Source organism: Drosophila grimshawi, unplaced genomic scaffold (assembly GCF_018153295.1).
Source record: "Drosophila grimshawi isolate 15287-2541.00 unplaced genomic scaffold, ASM1815329v1 contig_44, whole genome shotgun sequence".
NCBI lineage: Eukaryota > Metazoa > Arthropoda > Insecta > Diptera > Drosophilidae > Drosophila > Drosophila grimshawi.
Genome location: NW_025063240.1, coordinates 6577713 through 6596120, shown reverse-complemented (window position 1 = coordinate 6596120; position 18408 = coordinate 6577713). Strand labels below are relative to the sequence as shown.

The 18408-nt window shown below is 38.3% G+C and overlaps 1 protein-coding gene across 2 annotated transcripts in view; it reads left to right on the top strand.

The window, feature by feature from the left end:
- Nucleotides 1–18408, top strand: part of LOC6557086 (ankyrin repeat domain-containing protein SOWAHB) — a 37571-nt gene that overhangs the window by 14579 nt on the left and 4584 nt on the right. The window contains exon 4 of one of the 2 annotated variants that reach the window (XM_001985013.2): nucleotides 12194–12265. The exons of the other annotated variant lie outside the window; for it this stretch is intronic. Within the exon in view, the coding sequence (XP_001985049.2) occupies nucleotides 12194–12250 (57 nt within the window). The 3' untranslated portion in view covers nucleotides 12251–12265. Of the gene's footprint in view, nucleotides 1–12193; nucleotides 12266–18408 lie in introns of those variants that run through there. 2 annotated transcript variants of the gene reach the window in all.

The following is an 18408-nucleotide window of genomic DNA, read 5'->3' as shown; positions in this document are numbered from 1 at the left end:
GCCCAATCCAAGGAACTGATGATCCGACGATCCACAAAAGCGATGCCCGGTTCGTTGTCTGTGGGCCCCGCCGCTTAAGTGTCAGCAAAAACGAAATTGAGCTTATCTGTAAATGCATCGGCGGGAGCTCGGTGCCAAGGACCAGCTCAGCTCAGCTCAGTTCAGTTCAGTTCAGTTGGGTTCTGTTCAGTTTGGTGCAGTTCACCTCACTCAATGCGCTCCAAGGCGACTCTCGATGCAATCGTGCAGTCGTCAAATTAGCGACATTCGAAATACTTCCCAGATAACTACGAAAATCGTAAACAAAATAAAAGGCTCAACTGGCAAACGGCAGTCATTTCCTGCAGCTCAAATAAGACTAAACAAAAAAGATGGAATATTGCCTCGTCCACCAAATACGCTTTCAGAGAGTTCTAGAAAGTGTATAAGCAATTCTGACTTTTTTTTATAAAAATCCATTTGATATATATTTAATATGTGACATTCCTGTCATAGCCTGATTAACCCACTGCGAACATTCGGCTACAGGGCATTAAAGGCTAAGCTGTGGCGACGCTTCACGATCAACAGTCGTCGTTCAGCGTGATTTATTCGCTACTCCAATTGAATTGTTTTAGCGAACTGCAGGCTGCAGAACAGTGAGATCTGGATGGATGGATGGATGGTTGGTTGGTTGGTTGGATGGATGACTGAGTTACCCTTTCACCTTGCTACCCGCGCGGCTTGAGTGACATTTCATGTGGCATGGAATGACGTGCATTTGCAGACACCGCCAACAAAAGAAAGAGGGAAGAACAAAAAAAAACAATGACAATGGCTTGAGCGCATCAGCATCAGCGTCAAAGTCATTGATGATCATCTGATACTGATGATCTGATGATACCAATTCCCAAAACGACAAACTCAGGCGCCATGTTAACCACCAAGAAGTCACTGACTAACTTACTGCCAGGCAGCTCCAGCAATTCCAGCATTATTCAGGCCACCATCGCAATCACAATCACATCCACACAGTGACGAAGATGGATTCATGATTGACTGGCTCCGCATTCTGGCCATTGTTAGAGCACAAAACTGATTACAATCGTTGTGGAGACGACGACGACGTCGACGACGATCGACGGCGTTTGCATTTTATTGAACACGATCCTTTTTGATACACCCAGCGCATCCTCGTATTCGATTTTGAACGGATCTTGGACGCGCTTTATTTGGACAAGCAACTTGTCACGTTTAATGGAATGCAATTCTGATTGGATATGCAAGATTTCCACACACAATCTAAATCACATACTGTAGTTATTAATGCGACTCTCTATATAAGTGTGTGCGTGTATATATATATATATTTATATTTGTTTTTAACTATGCAAAGCAATCAACACCGCCAAGCACACATAACGCGACCCCACTCAACGAGTCGCAACGACGACGACGACGACAGCTTGTTGCAAGTGCCTTTGGGTCTTTAATTTGAGTGTATATTGATTAGGTTTCGCTTTTGGCGAACTCATGTTTCTGTCGTCCGCACTGCCACCGTTCTGTGTACTAGCGCCAGCTACTGAAACACGAATGTCCTGAACACACACACACACACACACACACAACCACACACACACACACAGACACAGAGGAAGCTGCAGGAAATTTGTCAATATGTGAATATGCATGTACAACTGCGGTCAGAATAATAATAGTTGTGCGTCAAATAATATACAACCCAAATCGGATATACAAATATCTATATATTTTGAAACTGTCAGAAACATGTTCGTAGTACGAATTATTATTAATGGTTTGGATTAAATCATCTCAATTTACCTACTCGCTTTTCTTAATGGGAGCAATTATTCCTCGAGAACCCTCCTCACGCTCTATTTTATAGTTTACCTATTCCTTTTATATTTTAGTGTTTGACAGACTTTAAATTTTCTTCTTAATATTTTATTGTTATCCAAACTATTTATTATTATTTTTATTTATTTTTTATTAATATTTGTACAACTATCTCAAATAAATATGTTTACTTATATTCAAAAAGTAAGGATATCTTCGAAATTAAGTATTATTGGTAGTTTTGACTGGTGGATAAATTAATTTGATAAATCTAGTGGAACAGCGAAAAAAGGCATATAGGGAAAAGTTTAATTTTATTCCACTATGATTATTTTGACTGACTTAAAATAATCTCCTCAATATTTTAAAACTATCCTAACTATTTTTGGTAAAGAATGCTTGTGGTAAAAAATATTTTCAATTATTTATAAACAATTTCCTTAAGCAATTTTTGGTTATATTTTCACCACTATTATTTTGACCGCTTCTGTATATGCTTGTAGTGGACCCAGTGCCCCAACGTTCTGGTCATAAATTTACCAAAACAAATATAAACAATATTTCTCATTCGAACAATTGCCAGCGGCTGAGGCGTATTCTGTTTTTTGTTTTTCTTCTTCTTTTTTGTAGTTGGACTGCAGTACAAGTACAGGTAGAGAGGTGGTGCCGATGGTACTGGCCAACCAGGCTGTACCCCACACATGGTTTTGCACACCTCTGGCATATATGTGTGTATGTGTGTGTATAGTGTGTGTGTGTGTGTGTGCGGCGGCGGCCGAAAGGAGGTGTTGCCAGGTTGTTATGAGTTTTTAAATCTGCCTAACCCCCTTCATCCTTCAACATTTATTCGAATTTAATCGATTTTTCAAATTGACTCCCCGACTTGCTTCCCCTTGGTGTTGTGTTGTCTTCTGGTCACTGTGCTGAAGCACAATGCCAATACACAACATTTGTTAAAACGCCCACAGACACGCCCATATTTGTTTTGCAAACCACGCGTTCTGTTTGTGCTTGTGGCTTATCTTTAAGGCTGCGCTTGTAATTCGTTTTCAATTTGCTAAAAACCAAAAGAAAAAAAAAACACGGGGATATACAAATATTTATTAATTATGAATGTTAAACAAACGTGAGAATTACGTGAGCGGCAACTTGAGAATTACTTAACAAATTTTAGACTCATATTAAAAATAATGTCTGATATAAAGATGATTGAAGAATATATTAAGTGTCTGATTTACCAATATTTTCAGTAATGATTGCTCAATGCCAATTATGTCTTGCTTTTTAAATTATTTCTGATACATAATTAGACTTGTTAAGCCACTTTTAAATTATCCTATACACAAAATTAGACTTGTTAAGCCGTTTTTAAAACTTTATAAAAGGGGATTTAGTCATATTCTTTAATCTGTTTGATCAAGTCAATCTCAGAGTATACAATAGCTAAAGACTTTGAATTTGATCGATAACTTGCACCGTTTCCCAAATTTCGAGCAGAATCGATTAAGCAATAAGAACCACATTTTTAATTATACATCTTTCTTATCTCATTTAATAATTTACATTTTAATATTCCTTTCGATCATCTGTACAAATGTCATCAGGATCCGGTAAAGAACATGTCAGAAAATCGTATATTCAACCACAGAGAGTTAATTTGAATGTCTAAGACACAGGACCTGTGGTACAACAGTTGACTGATAAATATTGAAAATTCCTGAAGGTATTCAATTGCTAAACTTGAGTTAAATACATGGGAATAATTAGAAACTTATTTGAAGCACAGACAACGAAATGCTAATTGCACGACGACTGAATTAAAGTTTGTTTCGCAACGCAACTAAATTTTGACGTGAATTTATGCATAATTAATGAGGGAAACTGAACAGGTGCGTTTTGGGGCGACAACCGATTCTGTCAAACACGATGACAAAAGATTACATTTTGCAACTTGCGGCTGTTGCCACCGCCAATCGACCCCAGAAATTGTTAGGCACGCAGGCAGTCAGGCAGGCGGGCTGGCAAACTGGCACACAAGGAGGCAAGCAGCAAGCAGGCAGGCAGGCAAAGCAGGCATGCAGGCAAAGCAGGCAAAGCAGGCAACATGCTTAAAAATTAACATAAAACTTCTGATAATAGTAGTTCTCCATACGATTTGTGTGATTGCCAGATGGAGATGGAGGCACAGGCAAACGTCCCACGCACTTTGGGGGCCTTTAGCCGAGATCGTTGCCTAAAATCTGTGGAGCAGCGTTGCTGGGGACAGCGACATCATAAATTACGAAAATAAACTTTGTGCGCAAAAGGGACAACGAATGAATGCGCTGTGCCGGCCTGCCAGCCTGCCAGCCTACCAGCCTGGCTGCCTGCCTGCCGTCCTTCAGTCCTTCCGTCTGTCTGTCTATCTGTCTTTCCTGATGGGGCAGACGTTCCGGCCGAGGTCCAGGCAAATGCTACAAGTCGCGCCTGGCTAAAAATGTATGTAAGATTTCGCGCAGCAGCCGCAGCTAACAAAAATGAAAATGAAAAAAAAAAGCCAAAAGCATTGGCGGTACATATTCAACTTGAGTGCATTTGCTTGTCAATAAAAAAAGGTTCCGGTCAAAACACCAAAAAATAAAAAGAAAAACACACACAAGAATTCAAAAAGGCAAATCATCATCTACAGCAAGCAACTATGTGAAAGACCTTGTTGCAAGTCTTAAATTTGGCACTCCTGCAACCTTGTAAGTCCTGTTTGTTGTTATGTTGCATTTTTGTTTCCATTCAATTACTTGAGGCTGTGCTGCGACTGCTTATCGAGAATTTCATAATTAATTAGGAAAATTAACAAACGATTATCCGAGGGCGAGTAAAACGCACGACTTGCCTGCCAAACGAGAGCCCAGCCAGCCCGCAAAGAGTAAGAGAATAACAAAATTCTGTTAGTCACGCATGCTAATCTTCGTGTTGTCGCAAAACTTGCAACCGTTGCAAAACAGCAGCAGCAGCAGCAGCAACAACAACAACAACAACGACCACAAACAAAGTCGACGACAGTCCGCAACGGCGGTGGCCGCTCGACTTGGCTTGCCTGAGAGGCTGCTCTCCATCTCCATATCCTCCTCATCGCTCCCTCTCTGCTTGCCATCCTCGCTGCATTGTTGGGGCCCCCGAAAACAAATGATTATTGTGGGGCCTATTTAAGGCTAATCGTGTTCCTCGGAGCTCGTCTTGCGGCCAGGCGCTCGTGTTGGTGTCCACGTCTTCGTGATGTTGTGTAATATCCTGCGCCTCAACTATTGCTGCTGCTGCTGCTTAGTTACCGACTCCAGATTTATGGTTTATGCCACACTCAGAAAAAGGCATAAGTACCCAGTGATCAATTGAATTTCTAAAGTCATTTTTGTTGTCTTTCTAAAACAACATATACATTAGAAATTAGACAATTATTAAATATAGCAATCAAATTTTCAATTATTTTAAATTTTTCACAATTTTACCCAGCACTCAAATTCAGCTACAATTTTTAAATGGATTTCTAAAATCACAGTTTGGCTTACAAATTACAATTTCTAAAGGCAGCAATCAAATTTTTCATTATTTCTATTTACTTCAATTGAGTTTTGGCCTTTCGTACTATTTTTTAAACTTTTAAATAACCAAAAGTGGCGCTGCACAGACTAAAATCAATCTGATGTCAAGAATATATTCTAGATTTCAAACTATGTATTAAAAGTGAACAGAGCTAAAAACAAACCCTGCGATTATTTTTAAATGAAGTGCGCTTATTTTTTAATAAGAAATCTTAAGACTATTTTTTCTAAGTGTAAGCACTTGGTCTTTCCAAAGCTAATAAGCTATTAAAATTGTTTTTTGGGTCAATTAGATTTGAAGGGATGACCGACCCGCCAGGCTGTCCAGTTGCCAAAATTAAGTATAGCATTAAATAAATATTGTGGCCATTATCGGATAAGCTTCTGGATCATTTACTTAAACATGTCACTTCACATTAATCTGGAGTCGCCGCGACAACCAAGCCAAGTCGAGTCGCGTCGAGTTGAGTTGAATTGAGGCAGGCAACAGGTAGGCGAAGTTGCCGCATCCAAAGATACCAAAAGGGCCACACACAGAGCGATTCGTGTGGCTCCGTTTGCCCCGCTTTGCATGCGCTGGCGGTGGCAGCGTCAGTAGCCTCGGTGGATTCGCTGAGTTGCTGGACGGCTACCACACAAAATCGAGATTATCATAAATAATATGGAGTAACAGTTCCACGCGCGTTTGCTGCCTAGGATGCCCATTTGTTGCACGTACCTCTACAGATACACATACATATATATATATATATATATGTATATATATATTCTGAGAAAGGATGAGGTCACAGTCGGACAACAGTGTGGCAGAGAGTGCCACTGTGAGTGACTCCACTGCGGCACCGGACAGGAAAGAGGCCCCAGTCAAGTCTTAATGACGTCTAATTTGTCATCGTTGAGGAACTAATTTTTTAGCTTGCTGATATGGGCCCAATAGAGCGCTACCTGTCTTGAGATTTCTGCGTAAGTTTACAAAACAAAACAAAAAAAGAGCCAGCAACGACGACGAACGATACCATCGCAGAAGATGGAGAGCTCGGTGCTTGGTTGGGGACGCATGTGAGAAGTGGCATTTACATATATATATATATTTATATGTAATTCCGGGAATATCATATGTATTTAATGTATTCGTTAAGGGGAAACCTCAAAACTCAACTGGCGATAAGATAAAGCTGTCTACGCTTCACAAAAAAAATTCGCTGTAAAATTTAAATAACTCTTTTTGGTTGCCAAAGCGACCTTTTTGGGTGTGTTACCTTTTGGTCAGGCAGTCAAATGTTGATTTACTTGACGATCTCAGATCTTTCAACGAAATGAAATTAACTATTCATATGCCACTTGACACGAAACTAGACCATAAACCATAGGCCTATTACACAAATAAAAACAAATGGTCATTTGTCAAAGGGGCATGCATTGGGAAATAAACATGCTTAAAACGCAATAAGCGACTATCTTTGACAATATTTACACAGATCTACAAAGGGCGCGATCGTGAGAAATTCTAGCACACAACAAATGTATTTAAATGTTTTAATTAATATTATTATGCTACAGTTGGCAATGCCTATTTGGCTTTTGACTTAATCATTCTCAAATTTATTCATGTGAAATATGTTTTGAGTAGATGAAGATTTCTGATGCAGGTGAAGATATGTACTGAAGAAAATAACACATTCTAAAATTTAGAATGAGCTGACTGAAATATAAACATCGTTTCTTCTGATCCATTTGCTGTTTCTGGTTATAGAATAATTCCAGTTTTTTGTACACATTAAAAAGACTCCCCAAAACATAATCTCTATTCCGAATGAATAGACAACAAATTTATATATATTAATATTTATTTAAATTGTAATATCTTTAAATATTAAATTAAATTTCAATTAAATAAAATAATAAAAAAAAATATTCAATTCTTATTGAACATCAATAATAACAATAAGATATTAGTTGTGGAAATGAAAAATTATGCTTAATATTCACTAAAATAAATTTTAATTCTCATAGTAAAATATTTAATAATAATCATATTCAAATTAAATTCAATCTATTATACACACTATTAATTCACACTCCATAAAACATACTATGAATTGTTACATTAAAGAAGAGCCAAAAAAATCATTTGTCATCAAATTTAAATATACACAAGTATTTAAATATCGAAAATATCAAATTACCAATTTCATGGCATAGATAAATAACACATAATAATATCAATTTATGTTAAAGAAGGAATGAAAGAAAAATGAAGTTAAATATGGTTAATCAGCATTTAAAGGCTAAATCAACAAAGCCATGTCCATCAGTTGGTATTATGAAGTTTATTGAGAACCAAAGCTAAAATCATGGGCACATAAATTTTGCATTTCGACCGATTCACCTGAACCGAGCAAGAGTGGGGGGAGGACAGCAACGCATTCGAAACTTGGAATCATCTCATGCATCTCATGGAGTTGAAGGAGTCGATTGCAGCAAGTTTGTGTGCATTAATGTTGCAAGACGCATGTCTTGGCAAAACTTAACATATCCGGCGCCTAAGCTAACAGAGACTATCGTGTGCCCAGCTAGCGCCTCCTGGCTGCCATCATGGCGATGCTGATGCTTATGCTTATGCTGATGATGGCCAGGAGGTTGGAGTATTGTAGTGTGTAGTAGGCTGCATGTCTGCCGGCCATATTAATAATTTCTTCTCTTTTTTTTTTTTTTGGGTTGTGTGTGAGCGAAACGTTCGTTGATTTAGGGTGCATTTAAAGCGTGAACGACTGCATTAATAATTTCGTTTGCAATTTTATTGTGCATAAATTTCATTAATTTATAATTTTTGTTTGATTTTTACTGCGACTAACATCCAACCCGCTGCTATTCGCTCCAAGGAGCATGTTGCGCCAATGTGTTGCTGCGCTTCACCGACTCGAGCATAAATTATTTTGCCGTAGTTTTGGCAGGCGCCCGTTGACCGCGCAACTCTCTGCTGTTGCGTAGATTTTGCGATTGTGCACCAAAAACTGAGGGCTTAGCCATTTTAGCCGGCCCAAGTAATCGTCGTCCTCCTCCTCAGCTGCTTCGAACGAATCTCCAGCACAGCTCGCTGGGTTTGCTGTTCACTGTTGTTGTTCTTGCTGTTGTTGCTGCTGTTGCTGTTGGGATTTGTATTTGTTGCTTTTGATGTTTGGTGGGGCTCCATGCTTCATTGAGAAAACTTATGCGGTTGTCGTTGTTGCCTGTTGCTGCTTGGTTGCTGCTTGATTGTTGTTGCTGCTGCTGCTGCTGCTGCTGCTGTTGCTGTTGCTGTTGCCTGATGCTGGTCTGTGGCAATGCAAGAGAGGTCCTGCAGCTGTGCCCGGCATGTCGCCTGCCAATGTCTTCAGTTTGTGGCCGCGCAGTTAATTATAAAAAGCTTGGACATTTTCGCTTCGGTTTGTTTTCATTTCCAGATGCAGATTACATTATGATTTATGCAAAATAGTAAATGCGTCTGATGGCAACATGCGCCAGCCTCCAACTTTGTACTCCCTCTCTCTCCCCCGCTCCTCCCACAACTCGCTTACGTGCTTATGTGCTATGCAATAATAATAATGCTTGAGTTACTCTAAGGAGATCACAAGCATTCATAAATATATATTTGCTTGCAGCAAGTGACTTTGCGATTGCACCCCTACCGCGTCCAGTTATTCAAAGCCCCTAATTTCCATTTATCGCCCAAATCATAAAACCCTCAACTGTACTAAACTGGGAATCTCTTGCGGCAAATTCGTCGCACGGCATCAATGGCAATAAATCAGCAGCGCCATGAAGAGGCATCGTAAAAGTGCTTAAATTAATCATCCCACATACGTGTATTTGTTATTCAGATTCGTTAGGTTTTTACGAGTGCCCCTGGCCCTGCCTCCCCCTCCCTGCTACATTCCCTGCGGGTGGCAGGTATAGGCGCAACAGGTTGCCACCGCCAACACTGACGTCGTTTTGTGTTTATTGTTTTTTTGTTTAGTTTTTTATTTTGTATTTTTTTTTTTATTCTAAGCGCCAGCTCAGTCAATGGGCAGTTAGCAAACAACAAACAAGCTCACGAGCAATATATCAAATTGTAAAGTTAACTGTGCGAATATTATTCTCAGGTATTTTGCATAACGAGAGAGTTCTTTGTCATCGAATGACTCCTCAAATATGCCGAGTTAGTTTATCAAGTATTGCAATGTGTTTGTCTTTGCACTCGCAAAAAAATAATACAACAAATCCAAGTATAATTTTTTTTACTTAGTAATAATTGTTAGATTTTGAACAGAATAAAAATGTTCCCGCTAAAATGAAATATATTTTTGATTTTGTAAACTTGATATTTTAAGAGATCTATTTCTGAAAAGAAAGGAAAATCCAGCTTTCAGTGTGTTAAAATCTTTTCAAATGTGTCAAAAATAATAATTAAATAAATGTGCAATTTTAATTGTGAAAAGTTATTTTTTTAAAATGGAATTTCTGCATTTATATTTAAGAATCCAGGAAATTTGCACAATTTATTTAAAATACTATAAAATCTAATTTGGTTTCTAAAGTTAAACATAAAAAATTATGCAATTTCTTAGAAATAATTGTAAAAAGGTAGAGCCTTCTTACAAATAATTTCATATGCTTTTGGCGATATTCAAAAACGTAGACCACATTTTTTTACTGAGTGTAGCATGCCACAGCGTTGCACCATTTGCACAACACAGTGGTCAACTGGACGCTATTAAATTGCAAATGAAATTGCATCGTTATTACATGTTTCGGGGCAAACGGGCAAATTAAATTCCATATGGAAAAAGCAATCTTGCCAAGAGCCACACATGTATTATGTATTTATTTTACACACAGAGAGATCTACACTGATGACCACATTCTACAGTACGTGACAATGCGTACGGCTGGGCACCGGACAAGATGTTTAACAGCCCCAGACTTGGAAATTCTATCGCCCAGTGAGGCACATGCACAGAGAGAGAGAGAGAGAGAGAGAGAACGGAGAACTGGAGGTTGCAGGCGAGAGAGCTTTTACAATCGCTTTTAAATTAGTTTAGTGGCATTTAAGTTAATCGCCTACAAGGGAGCTAAAATTGTCGAAGTCTGCTCGCTCCAAGCTTAAATTGGGCGAACGTGATTCGATTTTCAAGAAGCAGCAGCAGCCTGAGCTTTCCCTTAATAGGTAACCCTGTTCTGCCCTGACTTCTATATATAATACACACTATGCTCACTTACTTATGAGTGGGTTAACTGCCGACAACCAGCAAATTGAGTTGTGCATCGGCAAAAGGAAAACACCAACAACAAACAAAAACGATGACAAGCAGTCATCGTGATATCATTTGAAAAAGGAGCCGTGCATCTGTCCAGTTTAAGCATCTTGTATGGTCTTTGCATAAATCTTGCTGCCGCCTTCTCTTTATAGATAGCGAGTTGCCCGATGACTCCACTTGTAATTAAATTGCGACACGGGCCAGCCAATGGCAGCTAATGGCGCCACAACATAGATACCCAAGACAAACAGCACACACACACACACATACCCTGTACATGTGCAATTCATGACAGAGCGATGGGGACACGACCTGCGCCGCTGTCTCACAAAAGTACAGGGCACGTTTCTCAATGAAATTCCAGAGCGGAGCTGCTGCTGCTGCTGCTGCTTCTGCTTCTGCTTCTGTGTGTTCCCGCGTTGTCTGCCCAGCCATCAAAATAACAGCGTCTGTTCAAGAACAAAACAAAAACCAACAAAAAAAAAAACCCAATGCTGGTCACAAGGGCGCCCGCAACTTGGGCGGCTTTGGGGCAGCTATGGCTGCGGTTGCATTCGCTCTTTGCCACCACCACCACCAAGCAGTTAATTAATTCTGCATGAAATTTAAGGTTTTTTTTCTGTTTTGTAGAGCCCAAGCTCAAGCCTAGTGCATATATGGCAAGTCATTGTCGTCTTCGTTTTTGTCTTTGTCGCGTTGCTGCACGTACAGCTCCTTGCTCTCTCCCTCTCTCTCTCTCTCTCTATCTCTTGCCAATATACTACTAATCAACGGACTGCAATCTGCCAACTCGGGCTGCTGAGCAACTCATCAGCCTCCCAAATCAAGTCATTAAGCTCGCCGTGTGCCAAATGGAGCAAATAACGCTGCAACTAGGTCGTCATGTGCGTCATGGGAGTTCACAGTAAAAAAAAATCTCTCAATTAGTCAGACAATTAAATCAGCAATCGATTCGAAATCAATCCGATTCCATTCATTTATTTCATACGTCAAATGCTTGCACATCTTTCGCATTTTCTTTCGTCTCGATGCATTCAATGAATTGTTAATAAAAACGATTAAAACGTCCAAACTCCCATCGGTGCGATTTGTTATACCCTTGAATAGGATTTTATAAGTTTATCATTAAATATGTAACATATTTGATATTATATTATATTAGTGGTAGGCTGTGGAACAGTTTGTGGCATTTGATCCATTCCTAATTGGGTTTTTTTGGTTGTAAATAAATTATTAAAAGCATTTTACTTATCCAAATGGGTTCAGTTTTTGGTAAACTGGGCTTTTGCGAGTTACAGTTTTATGTAGCAAATTAATTTCCTTTTTAATTTATTATATATATTTATTTAATTTAATTTATATATTAAACTACCTATTTATTTATAACTTCATCGTCTTTTTTATGGAATGACATGGATCCAGCGAAAAACATATATAAATTATTAAAAGAGGGCAACCAATGATAAACAATTATTAATAATCTCTCTTTTTATTTATTTTCAGGACCCAGCAACGGTAAGTTTTCTGCGTTATAATTTCACTTATTATTCAGTCAATTAGTAAAAATGAGGGCTAATTAAGTTGTGCAAATCCGTCAAAAGCAGACTTGAAGAGCTTTGGGAAAGAGTATTATCAAATCATCTTTAAGCTGCAACTAGAACATATAAGTAGATAAATATATAAACAAAAAAAAGAGCATATTTCATGCTGGAGCAGTTAATCTTTCGTCTTAAATCTTAGCATGTTCGTGTGTTTGTTTTTGTTGTTAATACTGAACTATTAATACAATACACACATGCATTATAATAGCCATTATAAAACTTGCGTCAGGTCATATAAATGCATGAACTGTTAAATGTCGCCGATGGCCCTAAAAGAAGATACAAAACAAAAACAGAAAAGAACAATAATTTAGCTTAACAACTTAATAACAAAAGGAAAAACACGTCACCTCGATCAACGATCGGCGATCACCTGTTGCCAACCGAGCGATGAGGAGCGTCAGCTTCGAAGGCGACACTGGTATGACAGAAAACAACCCTCATCATCATCAAGCAGCAAGTAGCAAGTAGCAAGTTGCAAGTCGCAAGTAGCAGGAGCAACGTGGGTTGCAAAAGTGCAGCCAGAGAGCAGCTATTGGATTCCACCTGTCCACGAGTTTATCGATTGCCCCACTGACAAATGAGCCGCTGTGAAACCAATTAAAGCATGGATAACATAATGCTGCCGATCAGCAGGATAGCATGCAGGGTAGCATTTATCACAACTTACAACGTGGCCAACTCTTTTCCATTTTGGGCGATAACTAATTGGGTCACAAGGCAGCTTAACGTGCAAGAAAGTCGTAGTTTCTATAAATCATGATCGCAGGGATTATCAAAAACTAATGATCAGATGTCAATGGCGTAAGAAAAAAGAGCAAGGCGAGCGAGTGAGGAACTCAAGTCTCTGGGACTACTGACTAATTAGAGAAACTCCCCACGAAGCCAGCTGGAGCAGCTGCCGACGCACTTTGCCCAACCTCTCCAGTATCATTAATAATTCAGAGCTGCAGGGTGAGACAGAGAGAGACACTCTGTTGGCAGACTTATTCAGTCGAATGCATAATAACCACGATTAAAGCAAACAAGGCTCATTGTCGGTTAAATGACAAGTTTTGACAACTTGTGAAACGACAAGTGGTCAGTGGCAACAACAACAACAGCAACAAAAGCGCACACTTGGCCAACAGACACACAGATGAACTGGGGCGGGAACCTGGCTCTAACCAGCGACCCAGTTAAATTAATAATCCGCATAATTGGAGAACTTAACTCGCCAAGGGGGGAGAAAACAAAAAAAAAAAGGAAAAACGAGGAAAAAATATACAGAAATGGAAAGAGCATGGTGGCGACAAAAAGAGCGTTATTTGCTTTGCGCTTAATATATCATTTAGATTGTTTGCTCCAGATAAGTCACGTAGCGAGGACTTTTGCTGTCATTATTATTGTTTTCATTTTTATCATCAAACAACTGCCCGATTATTATTATAGTTGTTTGCCCTGTTTGCCTGTTTTTGGCCCATGTTTTATGGGGTGCGTACGCATTTCAAGTTAACATAGACATAGCTGGAAATTAGCCGGTGTTTGTCGATTAGGTCAAGGCAAGTAGCCTCTGCGGAAGTATATATATATATACATATAGTATAATTTCTAATCAATTTAGTTAATCTGCACTTTAGATACTACATTCGTAAAGAGAAAATAATTGTTTCGGTTTCACATTCGTGTTTGGTGCGCTTGTTTTCATTACTCTGGGAACTAATACACATTTTCAGTAGCATTACTGGTATAGGATTTCAGCTTATTAACTACTCGTATATGCTTTATTTATTTGATACTCAAATTGCGTGCCTTTTACTCTTGAGGTATGTTTAACACGGATTGTCTTGTATTCAGTTTGTATTTGTTTCGATTTCGGTTTCTTTATATTATTAATAGTTCTGAAATAAAGTATCTAAATTCCTTCGTTGGGAATATGCTACTCGTCTGTCTTAGCGTATTACATTCGGTATCTATAATAGTCCAAACTGTTGAAATCTGTCATGTAATTATCTTACCAGAAGCACAGACAATGGTTGGTTTTGATTAGCTTAGCTGATTTAGTCGGATCATTAATTATAGCGACCGAAATGGAGAAATAAATATATTTGCACAACTTTATTATACCTATTCCTAACATTATAAAATCACAGGATCAAACAGTTTCCACATAATTATTTTATATTCAAATTTTTAATTATTATTTTACATTTTTATAATTTTATTTTTCTTTAGTTTTTAAAAATGTATTTGTAAATTAATTCAGTCAAACATTTTTGGCGAACGTTACTAATTAAACAAATAAATAATTATAACTATTAATTATTAGTTAATAATTATAACTATTACCAAAGACTATAGAAATACTCTACTTATTACATTTCTTTATAGTCTTAGTCACATAGTTGCCATATCAAAACTAACCAAAAAGTGATTAAGCGATAATAATCTAAAACAATTAAGATCTAATTTTTCATGTTATTTTCTCTTTTTACATGAACTGCTCAACTTTAACCACAGGGTGTAAGTATTGAAAATTACTTTAATAGTTGCACATATATATATATATTTTTTTTTTGAAAAACAAACACAATTAAATTCACATTACGAGCGAAAAAAGTATGTTCGCTTTCTAACTGCTGCTCTTGTCCTTAAAACCTTAATGAATAGTTAGAAGAGCGAACCGGGGCATGAAATTGTTGTTGACTGGCTGATTGGTGTTGTGATAAATGAATTTCCATAACAATTGTCACTTGCTAAAAACATCTTTTAAAGTTCACGTCACACACTTTGACGATCTGCGGCTTGGCTCAATTCCGAACAGCCTTAATTACAACCAGCAAAATACTTGTTAAACATGACATTTTTCATGTGCAGACGATCGATCAAAACGACAGCTTCTGGATAGCACCGCCAAAAGATTCCAGCAGGTCTACCCAGGTCTGCCTGGCTGGCAGCTCTCGTGTCTTATCAACGTAATATCGAATTTCGATCAAAACGCCTTCGAGCGACTTCTTCGTGTTGCTGTTGCGCCAATGCCACTTCGCAGGCGCGCTCGACTTTTTGGCGCAAAACCTTAACCTGAACAGAACAGAGCTGAAGTGAACTAAACTGAACGTCAGGCTCCGTTGCCAGCCCACATTCCAGCTCGGATGACCCTCATTATCATAGTTGGCACCATTAGGGGAAACATCATTTTTGCGAGCAGTGCACAATGTCCTACGAGGACATTCAGTGACGGAACTGAACTGAACTGAACTGGACTGGACTTGACATGCATCTGCCAGGATCGTACAGTGTAATTGCCGTTGAGACTTGCCAATGTGTTATTAAATTGTTAAGGCGAACTGCCAGCTCTGTCTGTGCACTATACTTAACAATTAATAACAGCTTTGGCTTAACTAGCTAAATAATCTTGTTTGACTATTTTTGCACATTTGTTTTTCATCAACACATTTTTTCACTTAATTGATAATATTAATTTGATTTTAATTCTCTTTTTACATATTGCTCTCTGCGACGTTTGGACGACAGTATGTAAGTATTATATTACAATAAAATTCAAGTATAATATTATAGCTCAATGAAATAATTTTATATATTTAATAATATATAATATATTTAGAATATACACAAATCGATTTTACTTGTACATTTTCTATCGAACATTGTGAGAGTGAAGTCCTTCCATTTGATTTTCTAATTTAAAATATTGACTTGATTGTTTTCTTATTCGAAGTAAAGCCTTATCACAAAAATTTAAATTAAATTGTACACATAAGGCACATAGTTTTAGTATTATTATTTTAAAGTTCTCTAAGAAGCCGAGTCTCTAAAACTAACCATAAGAGGCGTAGTTAGCTTGACAGATTATCACTTTAGTATGGCAAAAGTTACCTGACTAAAAAGAATACAGATTGCTCTCATCAAATTCTAGAGCACGTATACGCTCCGTAGTCTCTACTAAATTTAGCCTCTAAGCTTACCAATTAGTAAATGCTTTGTTTTTTATAATGTTGGATTCAGCACACCTTAGCAGTTGTTTGCATTTTGTGGTATTGATTTAATTTACTCGTATTCAATACGACAATGGTACTTTGGCAAGTGCTGTTGTTTGCTTTGTGAGATTCAGTTGCTTATCGCAAATCGTTATCTTCGTTTTCAATCATCTATTGTCATGATCCAGATGAACACATACCATCGCATTTTTACCATATCGAATTCCAGCTGTGACACCTTCACTACTACTACTACTGCTACCCAGCTCAGCTCTTGTCTGCGCTGCTCCACAGTGGACCAAACGAGTGACAAATATTTTGGCCATCCTTTTATGATCGTGAGGCAGCAGTGCTAGAAGGACCATGGCTGTCTCACGACCTGGTCTTTGGTACTTGGCTCCATACTCCTGGAATTCCTTCACAATGCGTTTACAGCAGCAGCTGCTGGATTCCCTTCAACCGCGATCGCCAACACCGTCGGTTGACTCCACGACATGGACATGGCCCCGAGCCCTGAGCCCTGAGCCTCCGAACTCTAGAGAGCAAATCGCTCTGTTTGCTTCCCGATGGCAGTACAATGCCACAACTGAAACGAGACGCAAGAATTTATGGCATTTCACTGTCAGAGACGCAGAATTTCTGTCCCTTGCCACCATTAATGGAATGGACAATAAATTTAAACGTGCAGACGGACAACATGCCATATGTAAAGTGTCTGAGCCTAAAACCTCTGCCACAACCTCAGCCTGAAGCCGGTGTGGAAGCGATATTCACGAAATGGCCAAAATCGGTGCTCTTACTTTGCGCGTGAGACGATTTGTAAATCGCAAAACCAGTCCTTTTGCTGCCTCCCATCTTATGACAAAGCGATAATCATTTTCATGATTTCTCGCCTCATTTGAATGCCTATCAGCAGCTTATTAATCACAGCCATCGATTGTGCATTGCCAGGATTGTCCAGTGTGCATCCAAACGACCTAAATTGAGCGCCAAAATAGGGTTTCCAATCTTTTCGAATTATTTAACTATTTGTCTATTTTTCTAATGAGGACAACTTAAAGAAAAATATGGTTGATGCATGAATAATATGAATAAACAAAAGCATATCGAAAATGCTCGTAAATACCCTGTACTTCTTCGTACTTGCATTTCTTACATTTATTTATTGGTCTATTATTCTATTATTATTTAAATACAGAAAATTATTATTGATGAATGCATATTTTTACGCACCTTTGTGGCAAAGGCCATTCGAAAGTGGTTGACTGTAAAATACCCTGTAACCAGATCAACTTTCTTGACTGCTGTCATCCAACACTTTTTAAGATTTTAAAAACATTAAATTTCAAAAATGCGTAAATAAGAATATTCTTATTATTATTAAATTACCCTTTAAAAGCATATATATTATTCAAAATCATCTTGAACTCAATCAATTTGTCCATCTGTAATATGGAAACAGAGCATTTCTTAGTCGATTACACTGAATAATAGGAAATTTCAGTATATATTGTATACTCTAACATGTTGAACACATAAGAAGCGTTTATTAATTAGCAATTGTAAATAATTTGATTATTCCTCTGCACAAATATACCATATATATATATAGAGAGAGAATATCAGTGAGACTCTTACTAAATAATACATATCGTTAATCGGTTGACATTGCTGATAAGATAAGTCCAAGCAGTGTTCTGCATTCGTATGCAGCTTCTGTTCGTGAACATTTCTCCACGAAATGCTAAGACAATGGATGAGATTAAATGCCAAAGAGTGCAGATTAAGATGCATCGACCGCAAATAGTAGCCACATATGTATGTCAGCCCGTATGCCCCCCCTCTTTAAGCTGGTAGACACAAAACAAATTTCCCTTGAAAAGAATTACATACCGATCCAGCAGCGGGAATTGCCTGAAACTCTATTTGTTCTGGCCCGATTTCGTTGTGGCTGAGAGACTCGGCTTGTTTGTCGTTGCTGTTCAAAAAGTGACCGTCTTCATTGTCAACACATACGTTGTTGGTAGTTTGTTGGCTGTTGGTCGGCTGTTGCTTCTTGGTTGTTGGTTGTTGGTAAAGTTGGTACGTAGCATTGCTGTGGCAAACAATTCTATAGAAAATCATCGTGCACTCGCGGCGA